Here is a 21,926-nt window from a genome sequence, read left to right on the forward strand (position 1 = left end):
TAATGTGATAGCAGCAGCGACCCCTGTAGTCTGGCCGGGCGCCTGTGGGCTTGCCTGTAAGCTGCCCAGCGCTGCGTTGTTCTCCGACGCTGTAGCTCTGAGGCGGCTGCACAGTGAGTTCGCAGTGTGTAAAGAAGCGGGCGGCTGACGGCACACGCTTCGGAGGACAGCGTGTGTTCATCTTCGCCCCTCCCGAAACAGCGCAGGGGTGGTAGCGGTGAGCTGAGCCTAAAAAATAATTGGGCATTTCAAATTGGGGAGAAAATAATAAAAACTAATTGGCAACGACTAAATTATATATAAAAAAAAATGGACTGGGGTAGCAGAGTCGTCGACCCCCCCTCCAATTTTTCAGAGAAAGTTCTCCTTGAAAAATAATTCGTAACCAAATCGACTATGATGTCTCCGTTTTTTCAATTATTTTTATTTTAGTGTAAAATAAAATTTGAAATAATTAGATGTTGTAAAGGTATTTGGATTTATCACTGTATATTTATAAGCAATATCGTGCAAACCCAGCTATCCTCCTAACTGCAGTGCTAACCAAGGAAGATTCATGTTTTGGGGTTGCTCACTAATGATTGGTCAGCTGTCAGAGCTTTGACTTTCCCATTGGTTGCAAAAGCAGGCCTTTCAAGTGAGGCAGAGAATACCCTGGGAGATTTATGACCCACCTCTGCTCACTCCTGATTGGTCACCTGTCTAAAAAAAAAATAAAAAAAAATAAAATAAGAGGACATTCTCGCCTATTGGTTAAACTCACTCAAGACCTTCAATTGAAACGGAGAATACCCTCAACTGTTTTTTTTTTCTAGCATTTGGTCGTTGTTTTAGACTTATGCGGGGGAAATGCAGATCTCTTATTGGCTGATCACATCCCCTTCAGGAAACCCCTAGACTCTTAAAAAAACCTCTAGTAAACCCTGTAAGTCATCTTGGATAAAGGCATCAGACAAATGAACATATATAATAATTAGAGTAGTATGTTTCATAGTATAAGCAAGCACACTGTACGCAAGTGAGTGAGGCAATGTAATGTCATTTGACTGACGGTTTACTTGGCACTGTCTGCTCAGCAGAGAATACCTTGAAGGTCCTGACGGCACGCCACTGTTGAGTAGTGAGTTCTAAAATGCACTGCCGGTCCTATGGGAGTGAGTTTTTTTTTTTTTCTGTCTTCTGCATGCGCTTGATTATTACGAGTACAGCTTACAAACAAGCTGAAAGCTATATGTTTGTATGTATGTAGTGAACACTAATGAAATACATCCACATCATTTTTACCATAAATAAATAAAACAAATAAATATATTTTATTATTTAGTCACAGGGAAAGTTTTTGACTAAAAAATAACCTGTAGGCAATAAACAAAAACCAACGGGTTGGAACAACCACAACAACACGTCCTAACAAAAAAAAAGGGCAAGAGAGAGAGAGAGAGAGAGAGAGAGAGAGAGAGAGAGAGAGAGAGAGAGAGAGAGAGAGAGAGAGAGAGAGAGAGAGAGAGAGAGAGAGAGAGAGAGAGAGAGAGAGAGAGAGAGAGAGAGAGAGAGAGAGAGAGAGAGAGAGAGAGAGATATGAATAAATCATATCCGGGTAAACAGGTTGTGGGGGTGGAGGGAGTGAGAGTGTCTAATGCTTCAGCATATGATACTCCTTGAAGCATGGAGCAACGCACAGAGCTTGGCGTCGCCTCTTCGCTGTCATTTGATGTTGATGGTAAATATTCTTCGCTTATGTCTTCACTGACACACTCGCTGACATCCGATTCAGTGGAAGAATTGTGAGTATTTGAATTTAAATCCGAATCTGAATTCAGTATTATTACTAATACTTCTTTCTCACTGATTTTCTCCAGTTTACAAACACTGTTGACATTTTTGTGACTGGGATAATTATATGTAATTCAGTCAATATCTGGCAGAGGGTGCAAGAGACCAATAAAAGGTGTTACAGAAACCTAGTGTTACAACATTATGCGATCAGGAGCTTTGTAGGCTCAGTAATTCAAGTTAAGAGTTGCAGAACGTACCGGCAGGTTCGTACTCCTTGGGGACCAGAGAGCAGCAAATGTACCGGTACTTTCGTACTACTCAAAGGATTAAGTTCAGATATAGCGACCCCAGTCATTGCACTATACTGTAAAAACATACACTTAGAATGTAAGACTACCAGCAGAGATTCTGTAGTATGTTTCATTTGTAAAATTTTGAAATGTAGCACCATCTCGCCGAATCAAACAAGATGGGCTGTGAATATGAGTATAACAGGTGGGTTTACACAAATAATACATTTCGACATACTAAAATACATTAAACAAATGCAATGGCAACCCCTTTTGGGATGTACCTAAATACTTGTCGAAAGTTCGTATTTGAATGAAACTAGTATTTCTACAAATAATTACCAATAAATAAACAGCTATGGGTTTTCGATAGAATAAATCTAGACTGGGTACTCTTTCTCACAGAGCAGCAATCTTAGAATGATCTTCCAATTGCACTAAAAAATTAGTCCAGTTTTCTTTTCCAGGTCCAGAGTGGAGATAAACCTAGCAGTTCCCAGTCTATCTAGAAGCTCGTCGACCCGAGGCATGGGGTACACATCGAACTTGGCAATAGCGTTTATCATACGGAAATCAACGCAGAAGCGGTTGGTGCCGTCCTTTTTGACCACTATCACAATTGGACTGCACCACTCGCTCCTGGAGCGCTCAATCACCCCAAGTTCGAGCATCGCCATGACACCTGGGGGAGAGATAATGGTATATTCAATAAGGTTAGTTCTACCGGGCACATCAGAAAAAACATCATTGAACTCCTCAATTAACCTACGCAGCTCTCATTGCTGATCAGGGAGTAACTGTTCCCCCATCGAAATGTCTTTTGTGCTAGAGGTCTCTAGACCAGGGCCTAAATCATCCTCACCTTTCCTACAGCCCGAATCACTTCATATGGCCCCTGCCATTTAGCACATCATTTCGATTCTGAGGAGGGAAGCAGCAGCATTACTTTGTCTGCTGGTCGAAAGGTTCGAATTTATGCATTTTTCTTGTAATGCAGCTGTTGCCGGTGCTGAGCCGATTTGAGGTTGTCCTGGACCAAACGACCAACCAAATCCAGGCAATCTCTCAGTAGAAGCACATGCTGCACTACATTTTTGGACGAGCCTTTGTGCTCCTCCCACCCCTCTCTCAACAGATCGAGGGTTCCGCGAGGCTGTCAGCCGTACAAGAGCTCAAAGGGGGAAAACCCTGCCGAACTCTGCGGCACCTCTCTCACTGCAAAAAGGAAGTAGGGGAGAAGTGATGCCCAATGCTTTTGCTCTTGGTTCACCAATCGTCTCAGCATCTGCTTTAAGGTCTGATTGAAACGTTCCACCAAACCATCCGTCTGTGTATGACAAAGAGATGTCCTGATGGGATGTATTTTTAGTATTTTATAAACTTGCTGTAACGTGTTAGACAGAAAGTTAGTTCCATGATTAGTCAGGATTTCCTTGGGGAGCCCTACTCTAGCCATAATCTGCAATAATTCTTACCCGCTTCAGATGTCCAATTGCACGTCGCCACGTCACCCTCCATTGCTGATGGGCATGACCTGGCCTGGTGTCCCTGTTGGTTACATCTAAAACAGATAGGAGGGAAGGAGGGAACATTGGTTATTTGTCTGTCCCGTTGCTGGTATGGCAAAGGGGCCGGGGTAGCAGCTCCACCCCTGCTGGGGGCCAACCTTGACCTCCATGAAGAGGAGGCAAGGTTGCCCACTGGGGCCGGAGATCTACTGCATCACTCCTGCGCCTGTACACAATCAACCAATTTGCCACAGTTGCTTACAAACTTTCTGATGCACACCATTATGCACACCATTTCAGATTTATCACAAAAATATCAGAATTCAATATACAGGTAGAGAACAAAAAATGGAAACACCAATGTAAAATCACTTAATAGGGCGTTGGGCAATAACGCCCTATTAAGTGTTGCAGCAGCAAAGGTCATTCAAAATGATCTAGACAGCATTCAGAACAGGGCAGACACGTGGCAAATGACATTTAATAGAGAAAAGTGTAAAGTATTGCATACAGGCAATACAAATGTGAATTATAAATATCATATGGGAGATACTGAAATTGAAGAAGGGAACTATGATAAAGACCTAGGAGTTTATGTTGACTCAGAAATGTCTTCATCTAGACAATGTGGGGAAGCTATAAAAAAGGCCAACAAGGTGCCCCGATATATTGTGAGAAGTGTTGAATTTAAATCAAGGGAAGTAATGTTAAAAGTTTACAATGCATTAGTAAGACCTCACCTAGAATATTGTGTTCAGTTCTGGTCACCGCGTTACAAAAAGGATATTGCTGCTCTAGAAAGAGTGCAAAGAAGAGCAACCAGAATTATCCCAGGTTTAAAAGGCATGTCATATGCAGACAGGCTAAAAGAATTGAATATATTCAGTCTTGAACAAAGAAGACTACGCTGCGAGCTGATTCAAACATTCAAAATCCTAAAAGGTATAGACAATGTCGACCCAGGGGTCACAAATGGAGATTAGATAAAGGGGCATTCAGAACAGAAAATAGGAGGCACTTTTATACACAGAGAATTGTGAGGGTCTGGAACCAACTCCTCAGGAATGTTGTTGAAGCTGACACCCTGGGATCCTTCAAGAAGCTGCTTGATGATATTCTGGGATCAATAAGCTACTAACAACCAAACGAGCAAGATGGGCTGAATGGCCTCCTCTCGTTTGTAAACTTTCTTACGTTCTTATGTATCCGCTCTGTGGAGTTCTCGGCAGACCGTTGTTGAAGAAACTGGCTGCTCGCACCCCAGGTTGAAATTTGCAGTCAATTGATCTGCAGTTGCTCGTCTGTTTTGCCTTGCACTTCGAATTAATGCATGGATATCACGATCCTGGAGTATGCGCTTCCACCCACTGTTGCCCTTTGCTGATGATGTCTTTCCTTCGGAGTTCCATGTCGACATCACCTTAGACACTGTTGCTCGTGAAACATCAGCAAGTTGAGCTGTCTTGGTCATTGAAGCGCCTGCCAAAAGCGCCCCAACAATCACCCCTCTTTCAAAGTCACTGAGGTCTCCTCATCTTGGTGTCCCTCATTTACCCAGGTGTTTCCATCTTTTTGTTCACTACCTGTATGTATTATTATTATTATTATTATTATTAATAATAATGTATTTTGTTGCTTGTAGGCTTTGTTATCATTTTTTAAAAATGATCATGAGTGGACCATAACTGCCCACTGCATTGAAGGAAACAAGTACTGTGGTTGTTTCCCCTTTCTCAAAGCTTGGTTGTCTAACATCTCCGACAACTTTTATTGACACAAAGTCATCTTGGAGCCCTGTTTCATCACAATTCCAGATGTGTGAAGGAAGATTTTCAATGCCAAGCTTGGACAACAGGCTTTCATACTCCATAAACCACTTTTTTACGACCACTGGATTTAATCCAGCCGCCCGTGCAGCTGATAGTGGTTGTCGCAAGTGACGCTGAATCAGCTAGGCTGGTCAGTAAAACAATGACACCTTTTGCATGGAGGATCTCAGTAGCTACAGCTGTTGGTTCATCAATTGTATGTTGTATTGTGTCTACCAACTGATGATGCGAGGCAGAACAGTAATTGGATACCAGAAAATATGAATAACAGTGAGTTTTGGCCTCCTTCAGTGTTTTGGATGGAAGGCGTACCTCGCAAAGTGACTCTGTGCGAACAAAAGGAAATATATAGAAATAATATTTACAGCTAAACGTGTCCAAGTATCTTATAGGAATGAAGTCAGGCCATGGAAATCCACACCTGTGATGGAGAAACATTGGATCAAGGGACTTCTTGTGGAAACAACTAAGAGCGAAACCTGGTACAGAAGCTGAATCCTGCTGAGAACATATGGATATGCTGAATATGTACTAGGCAATTTCAAATATGGAATGTATTATAAAATGAAGTGTCAAAGATATTAGGAAGGATAAAGAAAGAGTATCCTTGTACCACTAGTAGGTGGCTCTCTTGCTCCATGAAATAGGTCAGTCCTCTCTTGTTTGGAATTACACATGTATTCAATTAAGTACTTAGTGGTCTGAGAATCCCTAAGAAAATATATATAATGAACGATTTACCACAAGTATATCTTATCTTCAGAAAGCATGACGCTTGATAAAAAGCACCATTCCGGCTAAAAGTGAACGTTAATCTACACATTTATGTCCTAAAAACACAAGATAAGAAGAGACTCTTTGTGACCAAAAGATTAACTAACAAGCCAGAGGTCTTGAGAAAAAAATCCTGTCTCGGCTGGATTTTTTTATGAACAAAGGGTCACGCCTAGTTGAATGCAGTTATACTGGCATATATTTGGATTTAAATCCTAAAAGGGATTCACCAAAATAATATTATAGCAATTGATAAACAGAGGTAAATTAATTGAAAGATTATCTTATAATGAAACAGGTTCAGTGCTGATTGAAACTGTTTATAGTTCATAACAGTTATTTCATAAGATTAATAATATGTTTTAAGTATTTGCTATAATGAGAAAACATATTATTTAAAACTGACAAGTATTATTGCTTGTTCACGACTTTGCTGTAGTGATAAGAAGATTAAAACCTGGAGCAGTATTCGATTTACTTAAATGGGAAAATGGTACAAGTTTATTCTTCTTTCCTTTGAACAATAAGACTTCTAGACATTATGATATCCATTGAAGTATAGAAGTTAAAAGGTGTTGTGTTATGTTTTTGTGTTAAGTTTGTAATATACTATAATGTACCTTGTTATTAATCCACTATACTATTGTCTAATGATGTTAGATGGATTCCTTATAATGTGGTGATTTGAAACTGCTACAGTGAAACCAGGGCCTCTCTTCTTATCTAGAAAGAAGGAATGTCCTTGGGTTCCACTTCAGCAGAGCTGCAAGCCTCATAGAGAGGGAGTGTGAAGGTTTATGGAGTTAGTGGTTTAGTACTGATAAGTAAATGTCTTGAACTAATATGCACAAATCATGGCTTAATGGACAGGTCATATATCTAATAAAGTGCTTTGCATAGACTCTGACCTTGGAAAAAAACAAGAGACTGTGGAAACTGCTAGCAGTAACATATTCCCAGAGAGGTACAGGTCAGAGCCTGGTCAGTGCATCTTAGTGGATAAATAATTGTAATGAAAACTATTACCACTTAAACTTAGTGAAACTAAATGACTTGAATATTGTATGAGACAAACTTTTGTCAAATACACTGTTAGACAATGGTGTATGGAATCAAAACTGACTCATTAACAAAATGATGAAACAATATGAAGTTAAAAGAAACACATACCTTTAATTTAGCATAATATAATCACTTAGAAGATGATGTAACATATTAAGAACATCTCTCATAACACATAAAATTAGTGTTTTGCATGCAGTAGTGTTTTTATATTATACTATAAACCAAGATCCTGGGAACCTTGGTTCACTTAACGTTTCAGATAAAGGAGGGGCTCTGAGGAAAGCAAAGAAATGAGATCATAAGAGTTGAAACAAAGGTGAAGTTTTGAATTTATTGAAGTCCATGACACCTATTAATTCTGAAAAGTTATTCCGGATCTTTTGAAAACTATTTGTAAAATGGATTGGAGGGTGAATAAAAACATTCAATTTATAAACATCCCAGATGTTTAAACCGTAAAAATGGGGCTTGCCTATGAACACTGTGGTAGAAACTGGACCAAATCATTCTTTGATACCGTTCACTTGAAAGGGGCAAAAGGTGTACAGCGCATGTAAAAAAGGTCTAGTTGATCGTTAGAGATCTCGTCACCCTCAACCCATGCTCGAGAGTCACACAAGTTTCACTGCAAACCCTCTTCACTTCATGGCTGAAAACCAAAAGGTTTAAAAGCATCATTTAGTGAACCAACAGCAGAATCCTCTCATGGTAAAGCAAGCTACTGAAAAAGGACATTCAAATGTTAGCTGAATAAGGCTGCAGGCATCATTTTAGCCATCCAATACCCCAGTTAATTCAGATCCATTGATAGATGAAAATGTGAAAGCTAAACGGCACGAAACAATCAGTCAAAGATTTTTATTAAATAGAAACCCAACATCTCATAGCTTTGGCAGCAAACACTACAACAGCAAGTAGAAGGACTCCCACTGCAACACCCAAGACTGGAATATAGGGGACCAGAGGAGGAGTCGCACCTGAAAGCAGACAATGGCAAGCATTAGGACCCTGAGGAAGCTACACAATACCCAATGTGTGCACTGGGGAAGAGATGCAAGTGTTGGGTACAAGAGGCAGAGCTAGTTAGCCTGGAGGGCTTAGTTTGAAAGCACAGCTACTGGTTACATTATGTAGCGTGCCTGGGACAAGCATTTGTTTGGCTAAAACTTGCAACAGAAGAGGTCTAGAAAAACCACAGCCCCTGCAGGTGCCATATTGGCTCCAGATTCCCCTTTGGTGCAATACACAAAGCTTACTATGCAGGAGCCAAAATGGCAGCAGTTTCCTAACCTTCTCCGTCACCATGCAAAGGAACGCAATTACAGGGCAGGCAGGGGATTAGTGTCTTGGTGCTTTACTGCTTACCGGCTGCTTGAACACTGGCAACTTCCCCCTCTGGTACAATTTGGACTGGTCCAGCAGAAATATAGCCTTTGACAGAGTCAGCCAGCTCAACACTGCGGGCTGGAAGACATACCCCAAAAGAGTTGGATCCAAAAAGGAGCAATTGGGAGTCGATAGAACATACAAATGGGTATCATCCACTGCAAGAGAGGTCCTACACCCTGCCTACCTGATCTCTTGTCTCCAGCGATACAGGTCTGATTGCAGACACCTGCCTTCCCAGAAGCACAAACAAGAGCTAGACAGTGGAAGTACATCTGCAAAACACGAAGGTCAGACAGTGTTAGAGCCCTAGTTCAGTCAAATACACAGCCAGCCAATAGAAAGCCATTTCTAGAGCAGGACTGCCCATTTCTAACCTTGGAGTCATTCCACACCAGTTTAACTAGGGAGCCACTTCAGGGTCTGGATGGAGGTTTAAACTATCGTTTGACATGGAGTAGATGGACATGCATTAACCCGAGGGCAAGAATGCAGATCAAAAGGTTCGGGTTGAGCTCACTGAAAAGTTACCAACCTGTTGCCACAGGGCATGGTTTGCAACAGACCGAGCCTGGACCTCAAGCCTCTTTGTGAGAGGGCTGGCAGACACTGGGTGGAACCGGGTCTTGTAGGAGTCACCACTGACCAGACAGCTGCAGAAAGGAGGAGACGACATTGGAGGCAATCGCACACTGGGTTTCGTGGCATGAAGTACAGGACAGAGGTATTCATTTTAGGAAACTACTGCATCCTAGCACATTTGGAAGCCTCCAAAAGAGACTTCCTAGTGTATTAAACATGCAGTTCCCACATGCACATCCTAAAAGCTAGCATAAATGACAATAAAACTCCAGCGCAACACCATCTGCCTGCTTACTCTCGTCACCCCCACCCCCTTACCCGTCAGTGACCAGGTCCCATTGAGGGGTGGCGTCCAGTTCAGGGGTCTCTGTGACCCAGCAGTCCCGCAGGATGAGGTGGTCAGCCAGGTTCTGGTGGTGGAGGAGCACAACCTCCAGGAACAAGGGCTCCAGCCCAGACTTGGACACAGGGAACTCCCGATAGAACTGGGAGAAGGTCACATCTGGCGGGAAGGAGAAAGGTTGACGGAGCACCCATCACTGCTATGCTTTTAAAGCACTTCACGTGTATAAACACCATTCCTGGTGGGTTATGGATGAAAGACTACAGAACCTGGCCATTAAAGGTAGGTGGGTATGAAGGGGTGTACCAGGTACCAACCTCTTGCTAGACGGGCCTTCAGATTCAGAACGTCTCTGGCTTTGTGGCCTGGGAAAATCAAGAAATGGAGTCATAGTAGTAGGTGGATACTGGTAGTCAGGATAAAAGTTGACCAACACTGTCCCGGGACTGGGCAAGTTAAAACTAGGCACTAGAAGCCATACCTCTCTGCTCAGAGCTGTAAGGATAGAACTCCAGGGATCCAAGACTTTTTTTAGAGTAGGGGGCAGGGACAGCCTTCCTTTCAGCTAGCAATTTCATGGTGTCATTGAGGGGGTAGCGGCAACGGATGGTCAGCCTACAGGAGACACGTTGCACAGAACCACTTCATTGGATTAGTATTGGATAAGTCTACCAAGGTCTTTAAAATGCAGTTGAAACACATTACTTCCAATTTGGAAAATGGTTCCTTCAGAGTTAAATCTTCACAGGAAGTATACCATTATCTATTGGGCAGCATGCCCCAAGTCTAAAAAGTCAGTAGAGAGGTGCCAGTGTAGGCCCATTTCAGGCCTTCTAGAAGTGCAGGACTCCTCATGCTCACCTGTATTCAGAGTCCCTGGTGATGACTGGAGCATTGGCTGGGAACAGCGCTCTGGTATACACCACCTCATTCTCATAGATCAGGTAGTTCTCCACAATCTGAAACATTGCCATATCAAGCCATTAGTACAAAGCACCCCCACCCACTACTAGAAATTAGAATAGTAGCCCCATTTGAAAGAAATCTGTATGCCAATAGCACATTTAAAAAAAGACACACCAACAGGAGTTGTCACTTGTCAAACATGCAATTTTAAAAACAGTTCAAGGGGAAGCAATCTTGTAGTAGTCTTTACTAGGGCAGACATGCCAGGCTAGTCCACAGCACTTTTAGGGATATGTATTGCATCTAGTACAGTCCACCAATACAAGACCTGTATAAAGGGCTATTGCACGAGTCTACAGCACCATGCAGGAAACATACCTTGCTCCTGGTCCCACACGTGTTGACACTGAAGGTAAAGAGAGCCCTGGTCGAGTCAAACTCTTTGGGTTTGCAGGTCTTATCCAGCAGGGTGGTCTTGCTGGGTTCCACTACTGGTATGGGCTCCATGGTGACAGCCACCACCGTCATCACACCATTAGGCATGCACACTGAAGAGAATGGGGTGAAGTTGAAGCATTCCATGAGAACTTGCTGCATGAACCAGTTCAAGATTGCCACACCAAATCGTGTACCAAGTGGCCTCGAGACGATACCTACAGCTATGGCCAGAAGTGCTGCGGGACCCTGTAGAATTAATTTTGCTTCAGGTCAAACAAAGCCTGCCGAATACTAAAGGATCACACTGTGGTGCAGGTACTGTTAGAAGCCTTCACCAATATGCATAGAGACCTGACCGCAGACCAAGAGGCCAGGTAGACCATTTAGAAGTTGGGCAAGTGGCACTACGGATTGTTGCAAGCAATATGCGATCAAGTGGAATACTCTCTACAGCAATGGAGAAGGAGTCAGGAATACGACTAAAGCATATGTTAGAAATTGTTTAGTCAACACGTGTAGAAAATGGCAAGGCATGGAAGCAGGGAGGTGCAGAGCACCAAGACAGAAAGTCAAGCCCACTTTGTGGAGCTACTTACCTAGCAGCTGCTTGGTAGGAAACTGACAGCGCTGTACAGCTGACAGCACTGCCGAGAGTGTCCCAATATTGATTAGGGTCAGTTCTACTCGAACAAAGAGGCCTCGGAGAGAGATATCCTGGAAAAGAGGGAGACAAGCGACACTGGAAAAAACATCCCAGTTTGATGGCACACCAACAGAGGGGCAGGCTTTCCAACCTAGTCATGCAGGGAGAACTACAGATTTAACAAGGCTCAGGTTTGCTCACACACAGCTAAACAAAGGAAAAAAAAACACCTCAAACGCAGAACGAGAATGTAATCCTACAAAACACCCAGTTCAGCCTCTAGGGAGGCTCTGCCAAGTACATTCCTAATGGCCCCCAGAAATGTGTACCTCATAGATGCAGTCGATACTGAAGAGCGGCACCTCTAGAATAAACTTGGTCTGGTTGGTGAGGATGTAGCCCCGTTGAGCCGCCAGCTCAGAGGTAAGCTGGTGTTTCTCAATGTACACGGCCCAGAGGTGGTCCATGTTCCCACGCGTCACTTCAAAGACTAGGCTCTTTTCAGTACAAGAGCCCTTGATCACAGGAAGTACTGGAGGCAAGAGAACAGTCAAGAGCCTGAAGTGTATGCCAATAAACTACCAACCACACCTTCAGTAATGGTCAGGCGTCAACAGTTCAAGCTTCAGCAGAGTGCTGGCAGTCTTCTTTGGGCAGCAGTGCTTTAATGAACATCATTTCTCTCAAACAGCAAGTGCCAATAGGGGTGCATATTTGTTAGTGTGGGAGGTGTATGCAAATCCCAAGAAAGGTGACAGCATGCTAGCAGCAAGCATTTCCGGGAGGCTTTCAAGAGCTTGCAAACTAGCTCAATTGAAAAAAGGGGAGACACCTTCATGATGGAATTCCCTGGGTGGGCACACAACCAGTGCACCAATCCTTTGGTTGAGAGACTTGGTCTAGTCCAGGGATGTCAACTCCAGCCCGAGGGTCGTCATGCCAAAACTCTCAATTAACAATTGATGTAAATTGTTAAATTATCAAACATTAAGGTCTTTTACAGTTGAGGGTTTTAGAAATGCTCTGGATTCAAGGTACACTACCTATGAAGCATTGAGGCCTGAAGAGAAGTGTTGAATGTGTCCAGTTAATCATCATTAGACCCATTAAGTAATTTGCTCTTATTGTATTACTTGTACTGCAACACAAGAAATGTATTTGCTTACGATTGGAAGTCGCCCTGGATAAGGGCATCTGCCAAGAAATAAAATAATTGAGAGCTCAGGGGGAACGAAAGCCAGAAAACACTGTAGCCCGCCAGGAACAGTTTGACACCCCTGGTCTAATCAGTCAGTGCTCAGGGACACTTCCCAGCCCCAATACTTACCGACATCCTTAATCTGACACACAATGGTTGCAGGGTGGAAATAAGGCGCATTCTCAGGGATGATGTTCAAGGTGTAGTTGATATTCAAGGTGAACTCCCTCACACCATTGCCAATATACTGCCAGAGAACAACAAATGGTGTAAAGAAGCAGTACAGTTGCTGACTGTTACTGGAGAATAGACCGGTACAGCTTGGGTCTTAAGCTTTTCGATCCATCAACATATAGGCATGCTTTCATCCCTACCTTTTGTGGGATGAGGGGGTGGGTGAAGGGGACCTTCAGGACAAAAGACTTGGTGCCATTGGGGTGCTGGACCTCAGTTAGCACAATGCCTTGGTTGATGGCCTCAGGAAGGGTCAGAGGAACCCCATTGATGGTGAAGTTCTTCAGCTCAACATCAGGGTTGAAGATGCCAAGGGTCACTGTGAAGACCTTTTCTGCTGGGATGGTATCTACAAACACAGGCATTTAGGAGGTTAAGATGGAGGAGGGTTTGCATTACAGATTTAAAGCCAGGGCTAGTGTTTTAGTCCAGGGCGTCCCCCACTGCATTACACATTGGCACCACAGCAAGGCCATTAAATGCCATGCTGGAAAGCAGGCAGCGTACTCACTGTTGACGACAAAGGGGGTCTCGGCAATAGAGGGGGTGCGGACTGGCTTGAAAGAACGGTGCTGGGTCGCTTCCCACAGGTCATCTGCCCACTGGTGCTCAAGGTACAGGTCAATGGCGTAGATCCGGTTGTACTGGTTATTTATAACACGACTCTGAAGAGACAGAAGGGCATGGTCACAAGAGTAAAGCAGGAGGTGGACTCCATTAAAAGCATGCAGAACCAAGGCTGGAAAGGAAGGGTCACTGGCCAACGTGTAGATTAAAACCAGGATTTACTCAGGGTCAGCTAAACTTCACTCGGCCACGGGAGCATTTCCCAGGTGTCTGGGATATCGGAAGCAGGTGTACTGTCAAAGTGCTTATCTAGAGAAACACCAAGGGCACGCAATCTAGGGGGTAGAGAGAGTCTGCAACACATCCAGAACCTGCCTGGTTGTCAGTGAAGGAACGCCAGAGCTAAACTCCCCCCCTGCCCCCCCCCCGCCCGTTACCTTCAGGTAGCCACCCTCTGCGCCATAAGGAACAGAGATTCCTATGAAGGTCTCATTGACTTTCAGTTCATAGTGCCGTCTCTGGATAGTGGCAAGGTCAAGCAGCTCCCCCTCCACACCCATGGCAATACCCTTGTCCTGGAACTTCTCTATATGCAGGACCAGTGGAGTGAGGACTCTGGGTGCAACCCAAGCCAAATGTGTACCATCAAAAGTGCCAAGATCTAGGAGGGAAAAGACAGTTGGATTTAAAAACTTGTATCCATTAGGAATTTCTGTATAAAAGGAAGTGCAAGCAGATGGCAATCAATATGGCCATGATCATGGCCCTTGTTTGTAGAATTCTGTAGTGCTAGCATGCAGAGATGTTCCTTTTGTAACCTAGTAGAAGTAACTGCACTAGTAATTGTCCAGTTAAAAAAGAGGACCACACCATGGCAGTCGTTTTACATGGCCTCTGGACCACGGCAAGATACCCAAGCTTTAGATCTTACTCTTGGTACAGGCAGCAGAAGTGTCCACCAATAGCAGCATCCACCTTTGCTTGTAGAAGACAGTTGCCCGGATTGCTTCCACTTGGATTCCATTAACCTGGAAGAACATGGCATGAACTCACAGGCACAGAAGCAATACAAGTGTGCTTGGAGACACTGATGGAGCAATATGGACCTCTGCTAAAAACAGAACCCGATATTTTAATAGTGCTTTTGGAGAGGTCTTACTGTAAGCATTTCTGATTCCGGCATGTTATAGGGCGAGCGGAAGAGGATCCTACTGGAGGTGGAGTTGATCATGTAGCCCCGAGACTGGGCCACGGAGGCATTCATGGATTTGGCTGGCTGTCCGGTCTTGTGGAACACAACCTGCCACACTGACAGGATAGCTTCCTGGGCCTGGAACACAGGAGAGACAGCAGCTGGTCAGAAGGTCTAGGGGCTAGTCTGGTTTTATGGGACTGGGGTAGGAGGCAAGAAGCCAAGTTGACTGGGAAAGTGTGGAGTGATTTTAGCTAGACAAGTTATGAAGCTTAAAAAGACATTTCACACTTGCATAGATTAGCAGCAAGTCACAAGCCTGCATAGAAGACAAACTAGGACTGAAACATAGGCACTTCATATACACCCAATTAGGGACACGGTTGTGCACGAGAGACCAATTGGTGGGGAGGTCCAAGTGTGATGGTCTAGTTGCTACAGAACTCCGCTGCCAGTGAGGGATTGATGGAAACAGGACTCCACAGCAATACGTTGATCAAGTCCCAAGGCCTCACTTGGTGCCCTTCTTGCAAGCCCATCCTAATAGGCCAACGTGCATGGTCTTGCAGGAATGGCCACATGTTGCTCGTGTCACGACAGCTTTCTTGCACAATGGGAGAGTCATGCCATGGATGCCTTATTCCCCAGACCCAAGCCCAATTAAACATTTGTGCGATGAACTTGGGCGGCCTGTGGCTTCTAGGGCTCGGAGACCACTGAACAGGCAGATGCTTATCCAGGCATGACAAGAGGAATGGGCCAGGATTCCACAAGACAACATCCGAAACCTGGTGCAAAGCATGCATACTGCTTCCAACAGTGGCCACACATGCTAGCCTGTGACTTGCAGTATCCCCTGTCCCCCCCCCCCCCCCCCCATAACATCAGATGCTAAAATATCAATTGTTGGTCAGCACAGTAGAGTCACTGCAGCGAGACAAAGTCCTTTTTCAAATAGATATAGTGCATTTTATCCAAATATGAGAGACACATTTGATGCTCATGCTGCCATATATATATATATATATAAATGAATGAGCATTTGCATCAAACAGCAATCATTTTATATTAACATGAACTAAACCTTTTGTTAAGTTGGAAATCTAGGACAGGTTGCAGAAAGACAAGCCAATAGTCCTGCTCACAGCAAGATGCTACTGTGAGCTGGATAGCAGCTTGTAAACAAACAGTGTGTCTTAACTTACTGCAGGGAGAGCAGCTTGCCAGTCTTCAGTATCCATCCCCTCCTGAGCAATAACTGGCACATTTCTCCTTACAGATATCTAAAGATGACAAGGGGATAACGTTATACAATCATTTAGGTTCAGACCTCCCTATAGCTTAAAGATGATCTAGCAGCCCGTCACTTCTGAGAAGAACATGGCTAGATCAGCCAAGAGGAACCCCGATAGAGGTATTGGGCTCTGAAGTCACAACCAGATAGAATTAAGCCATGCAGCAAGAAGACTGCTGAGAATTTGATACAAGCTTCTGAAGGAGTACAAGGGACAACTGTAAACAATCATGGACACTGCAGTTTAGCAACACCAACAGTGGCAGGTTGCATTTGTTTACTGGGTTTGGTAGAGGACTACGCATCCAGATACTGTGTATTGTTACTAGTGAAAAACCTTCAGTTTAATGCTGTAAATAAAAGGCACAAATATGGGAAGCAAAGAGGCAATGCACACCAATTTGGATTTGTAATCCAAATAAAGCACACATAGGTTTCCAAAGAGATTCTACAATACTTGTAATTCAATTATTGTTTGGTATTCTGTCCTAAACCAGTTTCAGTTGCAACATGTTGACAAAATAAGATATGGGGAAATATTGGTTGAATTAAAGTATTGTTTTATTAACTGGTACCACAGTGGCACAGAAAGGTAGTTTAAAAAGAAAAGAATCTGCAGAAGGATAATGGACCAAAGGGTGAGGCATTATTGTGGGCAATGTATTATAGCTAGTGGGAGTACAGGTCAAACCCAGGACTGGAGAGGTCTTACCTCCATGTAGTTCTCTTCACAGACGATTTCGCGGGGGTACCACTGCTTGGTAGTACTGCACGTCATAGAGAACGGGTAGTAAGTCTCTCTGCTGAACTGGTCGATGCGAACGAAACGGAACCTCAAGCTAAACTCCGAATCACTGTAAAAAAAGAGAGAAAAGCCATCAGTTTACAAGGCGACACTGTCGCTTGTAATAATGTTGCCATACATACGGAGCTGGCCGTGTGAAGTGCGACCGCACAGGACTCACATTGCTGGAGACGTGACAAGCAAAGAAAGAAGCCCTGAATATCAGGTCGCCGGGGATATTAACAGAGTAGGTAAAGCCACAGGATGCGGCGTATCTATCGTCCAGAGAGTGAATGCCGTCGTTACCTAAACACAAAAAAGGCTTAATTGGATGTTGAGGCATCCTGCAAATACAAGTTACCGATCAAATCATATTTACCAATGATATCGAAGCGAAAGTTCCCTCCAATTAGGAAGCTTCTTTTCGTCGTCAGCCAGAAGTATCGGTCCCGACACTCATTAACAAAGGTCCCTGCGGGCAAAGAGGCGAGAGACTTACTCTCACTTGCAGTGGTTCAATAACTAATTCAGAGAACTAACCGGTTTTAATAACGAAAACAACGTTGATTATACGGCAAATACAGTGCGCTTTTAAGAGCAAGACCGTGCTAGGGCAGAGACAGCTTGTAACATTTCAGACAAACTTCCCGTTTAAGCAGGTCAAGTGGCAGCTACAAAAGACCACATTATTAAATAAACGCCACTTACCTGGTGGCGCTTGCGCCTTCGCATCCAAAGGTAACTGCATACACAGCACAACTCTGAGGATGAAAAAAATGCATGCAAGAAGTGTTATTCAGACACACGCTGTATCCTACACAAACTCGGGTGTACTCAAGACACTGCATACCTTTACACGGCAACGCAAGAACAAAACATATCGAAATGAAATACAGTAACGCAAAATCATTGTATTTATCTTGCTCTTAATTGTATTATTACTTGTACTGTGATACTTGAAATGTATTTGCTTATGATTGTAATTCGCCATGGATAAGGGCGTCTGGTAAGAAATAATAATAATAATAATAATAATAATAATAATAATAATAATAATAATAATAGTAATAACGCAAGCATCTAAAACCGCGTAGCCATTAAAGACATAAACAAACCAAACACTATAACACATCAAACTCACCCTAAAAGGAGTTTACAATCCATTAAACCCGTCCTTCGTGCCAAAGCCAGCAACCAACCCACAAGCTGCACAGCGTGTATTTATAATAAAGAAACCGATATACTCGCTTGCTAGAGTAGGACTGGTTACAGGATTATAAAGTCGCCTGAATTAGCTTGCATCCAATCGGGGCGGCAGCACCTGAGTTTAATAATCCGTTTATTGGAATGATCTTAATTATTGACAAATAGGAGCGTGTTTATCATTTGCCCCCTCCCGAGGCAAAGCCGAGGAGTGTTGGGTTAATCTTCAGAGGGTTTTGATTACAACAACGGTATTTAATAATATAAATACACATAATACAGTAGCGCTAAGTAGCGTGCAATTTATACCGTTTTACAATGTCTAGCCTAGACTAGACTACTGCAACCCCGCCTAGACTACTGCAACTCCCTCCTGGCTGGCCTCCCTGCGTCCGCCACCCGTCCGCTCCAGCTCATCCAGAACTCTGCTGCCCGCCTAGTGTTCTCTCTGCCTCGCTTCGCCCACGCTACTCCACTACTCCGCTCGCTCCACTGGCTCCCGATCACCGCTCGCATCCAGTTCAAGACTCTTGTACTAGCCTACAGATGCCTTGACCAGTCTGCACCCAGCTACCTCCAGACCCTCATCTCTCCCTACACCCCCACTCGACCGCTCCGCTCCGCCTGCACTAGAAGACTAGCTCTACCACCGCTACGCTCCCCTGCCTCCAAAGCCCGCTCCTTCTCCACCCTTGCTCCGCAGTGGTGGAATGACCTTCCTACAGATGTCAGGACTGCCCAGTCCCTGACCACATTCCGGCGCCTCCTTAAGACTCACCTCTTCAAAGAGCACCGGTAGAACTCCTCTGTTTGTATCCTGGGACACTATCACCCTTCATGTAAATGTGCTTTATTTTGCGCTTATCAGCCCCTATTTTACTGCATTTAATCCTGTACTTCAGAATACTGTAATCTGCCAAGTTTTTAACCTGTAGTACTTTGTATTTAATCACATCCTGATGTAACTATCACTATTTAATCATATCCTGATGTAACTATCACTATTACCTGCTGTATTATTGAATTGTGGTTTGTCAAACTTGTACTTTACTTGAATAAAAGTTATTGTATTTCTTGCTCTTATTGTATTACTTGTATTGTAACGCTTGAAATGTTTTTGCTTACGATTGTAAGTCGCCCTGGATAAGGGCGTCTGCTAAGAAATAAATAATAATAATACTAATTCAGCCGTGAACCAGTGTTTTACCAAAAGGTTCACTGATCCGAATCACCCGCAGCGCTTCATACTTTAGTGCCACCTAATGGTAGATCTGCACAACCCAATGTCTTTAAAGCTAAGGCATTATCAAAATGCAACCGAACCATCAATAATAGTGACATTGTGGACAACTGCACCATTAGTTTACAGCGAAGGCAATAACCCGTAACATATTTTTGATACACATTATGAGAGTGACGGAGAAAGACGTGCTGAGAAACTGACAATCGTGGGAGACCTATCGGGTAGCTGAGGGACACTGCCTGAGAGTAAGGTGCTAGTGAAAAGGATTCGGATACAGACAAGAACCGAGAGAAGGATACGGAACAGGGTCGAGGGTTTATAGTGGGCTTTCTTGTTTTGGTGGTGTGGTCCTGGCCCGAACAGGGGCCGTTAGCGTGTCACGCAGGCCAATACAAAGCTCCACAGAGTGTTGCGTCTGTCATTCTTAAAAAAAATATTAATTAAGTTCAGATATAGCGACGCCAGTCATTACACTTTACTGTAACAACATACACACAGAATGTAAGACTACCAGCAGAGATTCAGTAGCAAACCCTAGTGGAAATTCCAACAGAAAATGTTCAACTGGTTTCTACTGGTGACCAGTGGCAACTGGTTTCAAATGGGTTTCTGGACAACTGAACTGGTCTACTGGTTTGGGTTGGAAACAGTAGCTCTACTGGTCTCTACTGGTACTGGTCTCCCAGTAGCTCTTTTGGTTTACCAGTACCTCTACTGGTCTGTAGTTGCACTGGTCTCCCAGTAGCTCTACTGGTCTCTACTGGTCTCCCAGTAGCTCTACTGGTTTTTCTGTACCTCTACTTGTCTGTACTGGTCTCCCAGTACCTCTACTGGTCTGTAGTGGTACTGGTCTCCCAGTAGCTCTACTGGTTTTTCTGTACCTCTACTGGTCTGTACTGGTCTCCCAGTACCTCTACTGGTCTGTAGTGGTACTGGTCTCCCAGTAGCTCTACTGGTTTTTCTGTACCTCTACTGGTCTGTACTGGTCTCCCAGTAGCTCTACTGGTTTTTCTGTACCTCTACTGGTCTGTACTGGTCTCCCAGTACCTCTACTGGTCTGTAGTGGCACTGGTCTCCCAGTAGCTCTACTGGTCTCTACTGGTACTGGTCTCCCAGTAGCTCTACAGGTTTTTCTGTCGTTTTGCAACTGCTCTCATTTGTTTAAATCTGTTGCAGATTTTGCCCTATGTGCTCCTGTCCTTTAGCACTTCTGAACCCCAGACTGCTACAGCAAGCTCTTTGCAAAAAATGGAATCTTTGCTTGCCTTGGAAATCCATATCCATTTTTCTTCTGGCAACCAAATGCCCTCTCCAATACACACCTTCAACACAATTATAGAGAGGGACAATATTTTGTAACAGAACATCAGTTTTAACATTTAAATATTAATAGATTGTTGCATAATATAAACAACTTCATCAAATAGTCTTGGTACAGGGTTTAATTTTGAATTATAGTATTGCCTCAGTATCTTAGAAACAAGCTTGTCCTTTCTTCTATATAATTGGATATCGTGTAAAGCTTAGCTTACATTTCCATCAAGCAATCAAAAGGAATATATTGCGATTCCTTTGAAGCTGGACATTCATGGACAGCAATAGGTTTTTCAGATGTTGTGGGCTCTGACTCTGGAAAAACAAAACAATGAACAAAACATGTTACTAGAAAACAAACCTGGGGCCAAGTACATGTAAATACACCCCAGCACATTTATAAGTACAAGAAGGCCAAGCAGTATAAAGAGTACTTTTTTTTTTATTGATGTGCTCGAGTATGACTAATAAGAGTACATATTAAAACGTTTTGGTGGGTAACTGGAGAGAGTATGTTGAACAACTATATAAAATAAGCTACTTTGTAATGGCATCATGTCAATGACCCAAAACATAACAGATGTACTTAAATTCTGAGCAAAATGGGAGGGTTACATGAAATAAATTAAACTGTAAACATAAATATAATTCTTACCTCTTGGAAATCTGCTAAGCAAGTTGCTCTGCAACTTAATGTTGAGGTCCCTCAGGGTTCTGTTTTCAGTATTTAGCGTTTGATTTTCTTTTCTCAACAGTGACATTTCTTCGTTCATATTCCTCTTTTGTTTTTTTAGGATTTCATAGTTTTTTTCTGTTGCATTATATTTTTCTTTCATTTCTTTAAACAGTTTGGACGGTACAAGGTCTACGTCCGAGTCGTCAGAGCTGCTGGATTCTATTTCCTCCACATAATCCTTTTTCTCTGAATAGAGGATTTCTTTTCCTTGTCTTCTTTTTTATTTCTAATATTTTCGACATTGTTTGCTTCTGTGCCTGAAAGGTTTTTCTTTTTTGTTCCTGCTAAAATGTATTTAGAAATATATCAATCGATCTTTATTTTATAGAGCGCCTTTCATAGTGGACCACCGCGTTTTACAAACGCACTGTCGCCTACAAGAAACCATTACAGATAAAACACATATTAAATAAAATAATAAATACCTAATGCACAGTATACAAGAAACCATTACAGATCAAATATAAATATATGGGTTTCTAATTACTATTATTATTTATGTTTTTTTTTTTTTTTTTTTTTTACATATTAAGATACTTACCATTGAATGTTTCATTGCGGAGATTTCCAGATCCAGATTTTTAAAACATTGATTTTCTTCGATTTCTTCATCATGGTTAG

The 21,926-nt window shown here is 43.2% G+C and overlaps 2 protein-coding genes across 2 annotated transcripts in view; both read right to left on the bottom strand.

Annotated features, from left to right (window-relative positions):
- Positions 1–21,926, bottom strand: part of LOC117969757 (uncharacterized) — a 61,016-nt gene that overhangs the window by 19,614 nt on the left and 19,476 nt on the right. Inside the window, exons 2-3 of the mRNA XM_059020729.1 lie at positions 17,518–17,570; positions 17,189–17,281 (exon numbers count right to left, since the gene is read on the bottom strand). Coding sequence (XP_058876712.1) covers positions 17,189–17,281; positions 17,518–17,570 — 146 coding nt within the window. The remainder of the gene's footprint in view (positions 1–17,188; positions 17,282–17,517; positions 17,571–21,926) is intronic.
- LOC117969796 (zona pellucida sperm-binding protein 2-like) lies at positions 8,086–16,878 on the bottom strand. Its single transcript, XM_059020732.1, has 19 exons — positions 16,738–16,878; positions 15,937–16,014; positions 14,699–14,869; positions 14,471–14,567; positions 13,977–14,200; positions 13,484–13,637; positions 13,113–13,321; positions 12,868–12,985; positions 11,870–12,072; positions 11,494–11,611; positions 10,838–11,007; positions 10,415–10,512; positions 10,035–10,168; positions 9,871–9,918; positions 9,529–9,712; positions 9,164–9,281; positions 8,816–8,903; positions 8,608–8,706; positions 8,086–8,219 (listed from the first exon to the last, which is right to left on the bottom strand). The coding sequence occupies exons 1-19, from the start codon at positions 16,801–16,803 to the stop codon at positions 8,104–8,106; spliced, it is 2,493 nt and encodes an 830-aa protein (XP_058876715.1). The 5' UTR covers positions 16,804–16,878; the 3' UTR covers positions 8,086–8,103.

Source organism: Acipenser ruthenus, chromosome 3 (assembly GCF_902713425.1).
Source record: "Acipenser ruthenus chromosome 3, fAciRut3.2 maternal haplotype, whole genome shotgun sequence".
NCBI lineage: Eukaryota > Metazoa > Chordata > Actinopteri > Acipenseriformes > Acipenseridae > Acipenser > Acipenser ruthenus.

Bases quoted from the DNA above. Each gene is read 5' to 3' on its own strand.
- LOC117969796 (XM_059020732.1), bottom strand. From the start codon at position 16,803: ATGACGTGCAGTACTACCAAGCAGTGGTACCCCCGCGAAATCGTCTGT. The intron at 11,612-11,869 runs GTACACATTTCT...CCTCTTTTCCAG, and splicing joins GTATCGACTGCATCTATGAG to GATATCTCTCTCCGAGGCCT. The intron at 9,919-10,034 runs GTATGGCTTCTA...TGATTTTCCCAG, and splicing joins TTACAGCTCTGAGCAGAGAG to GCCACAAAGCCAGAGACGTT.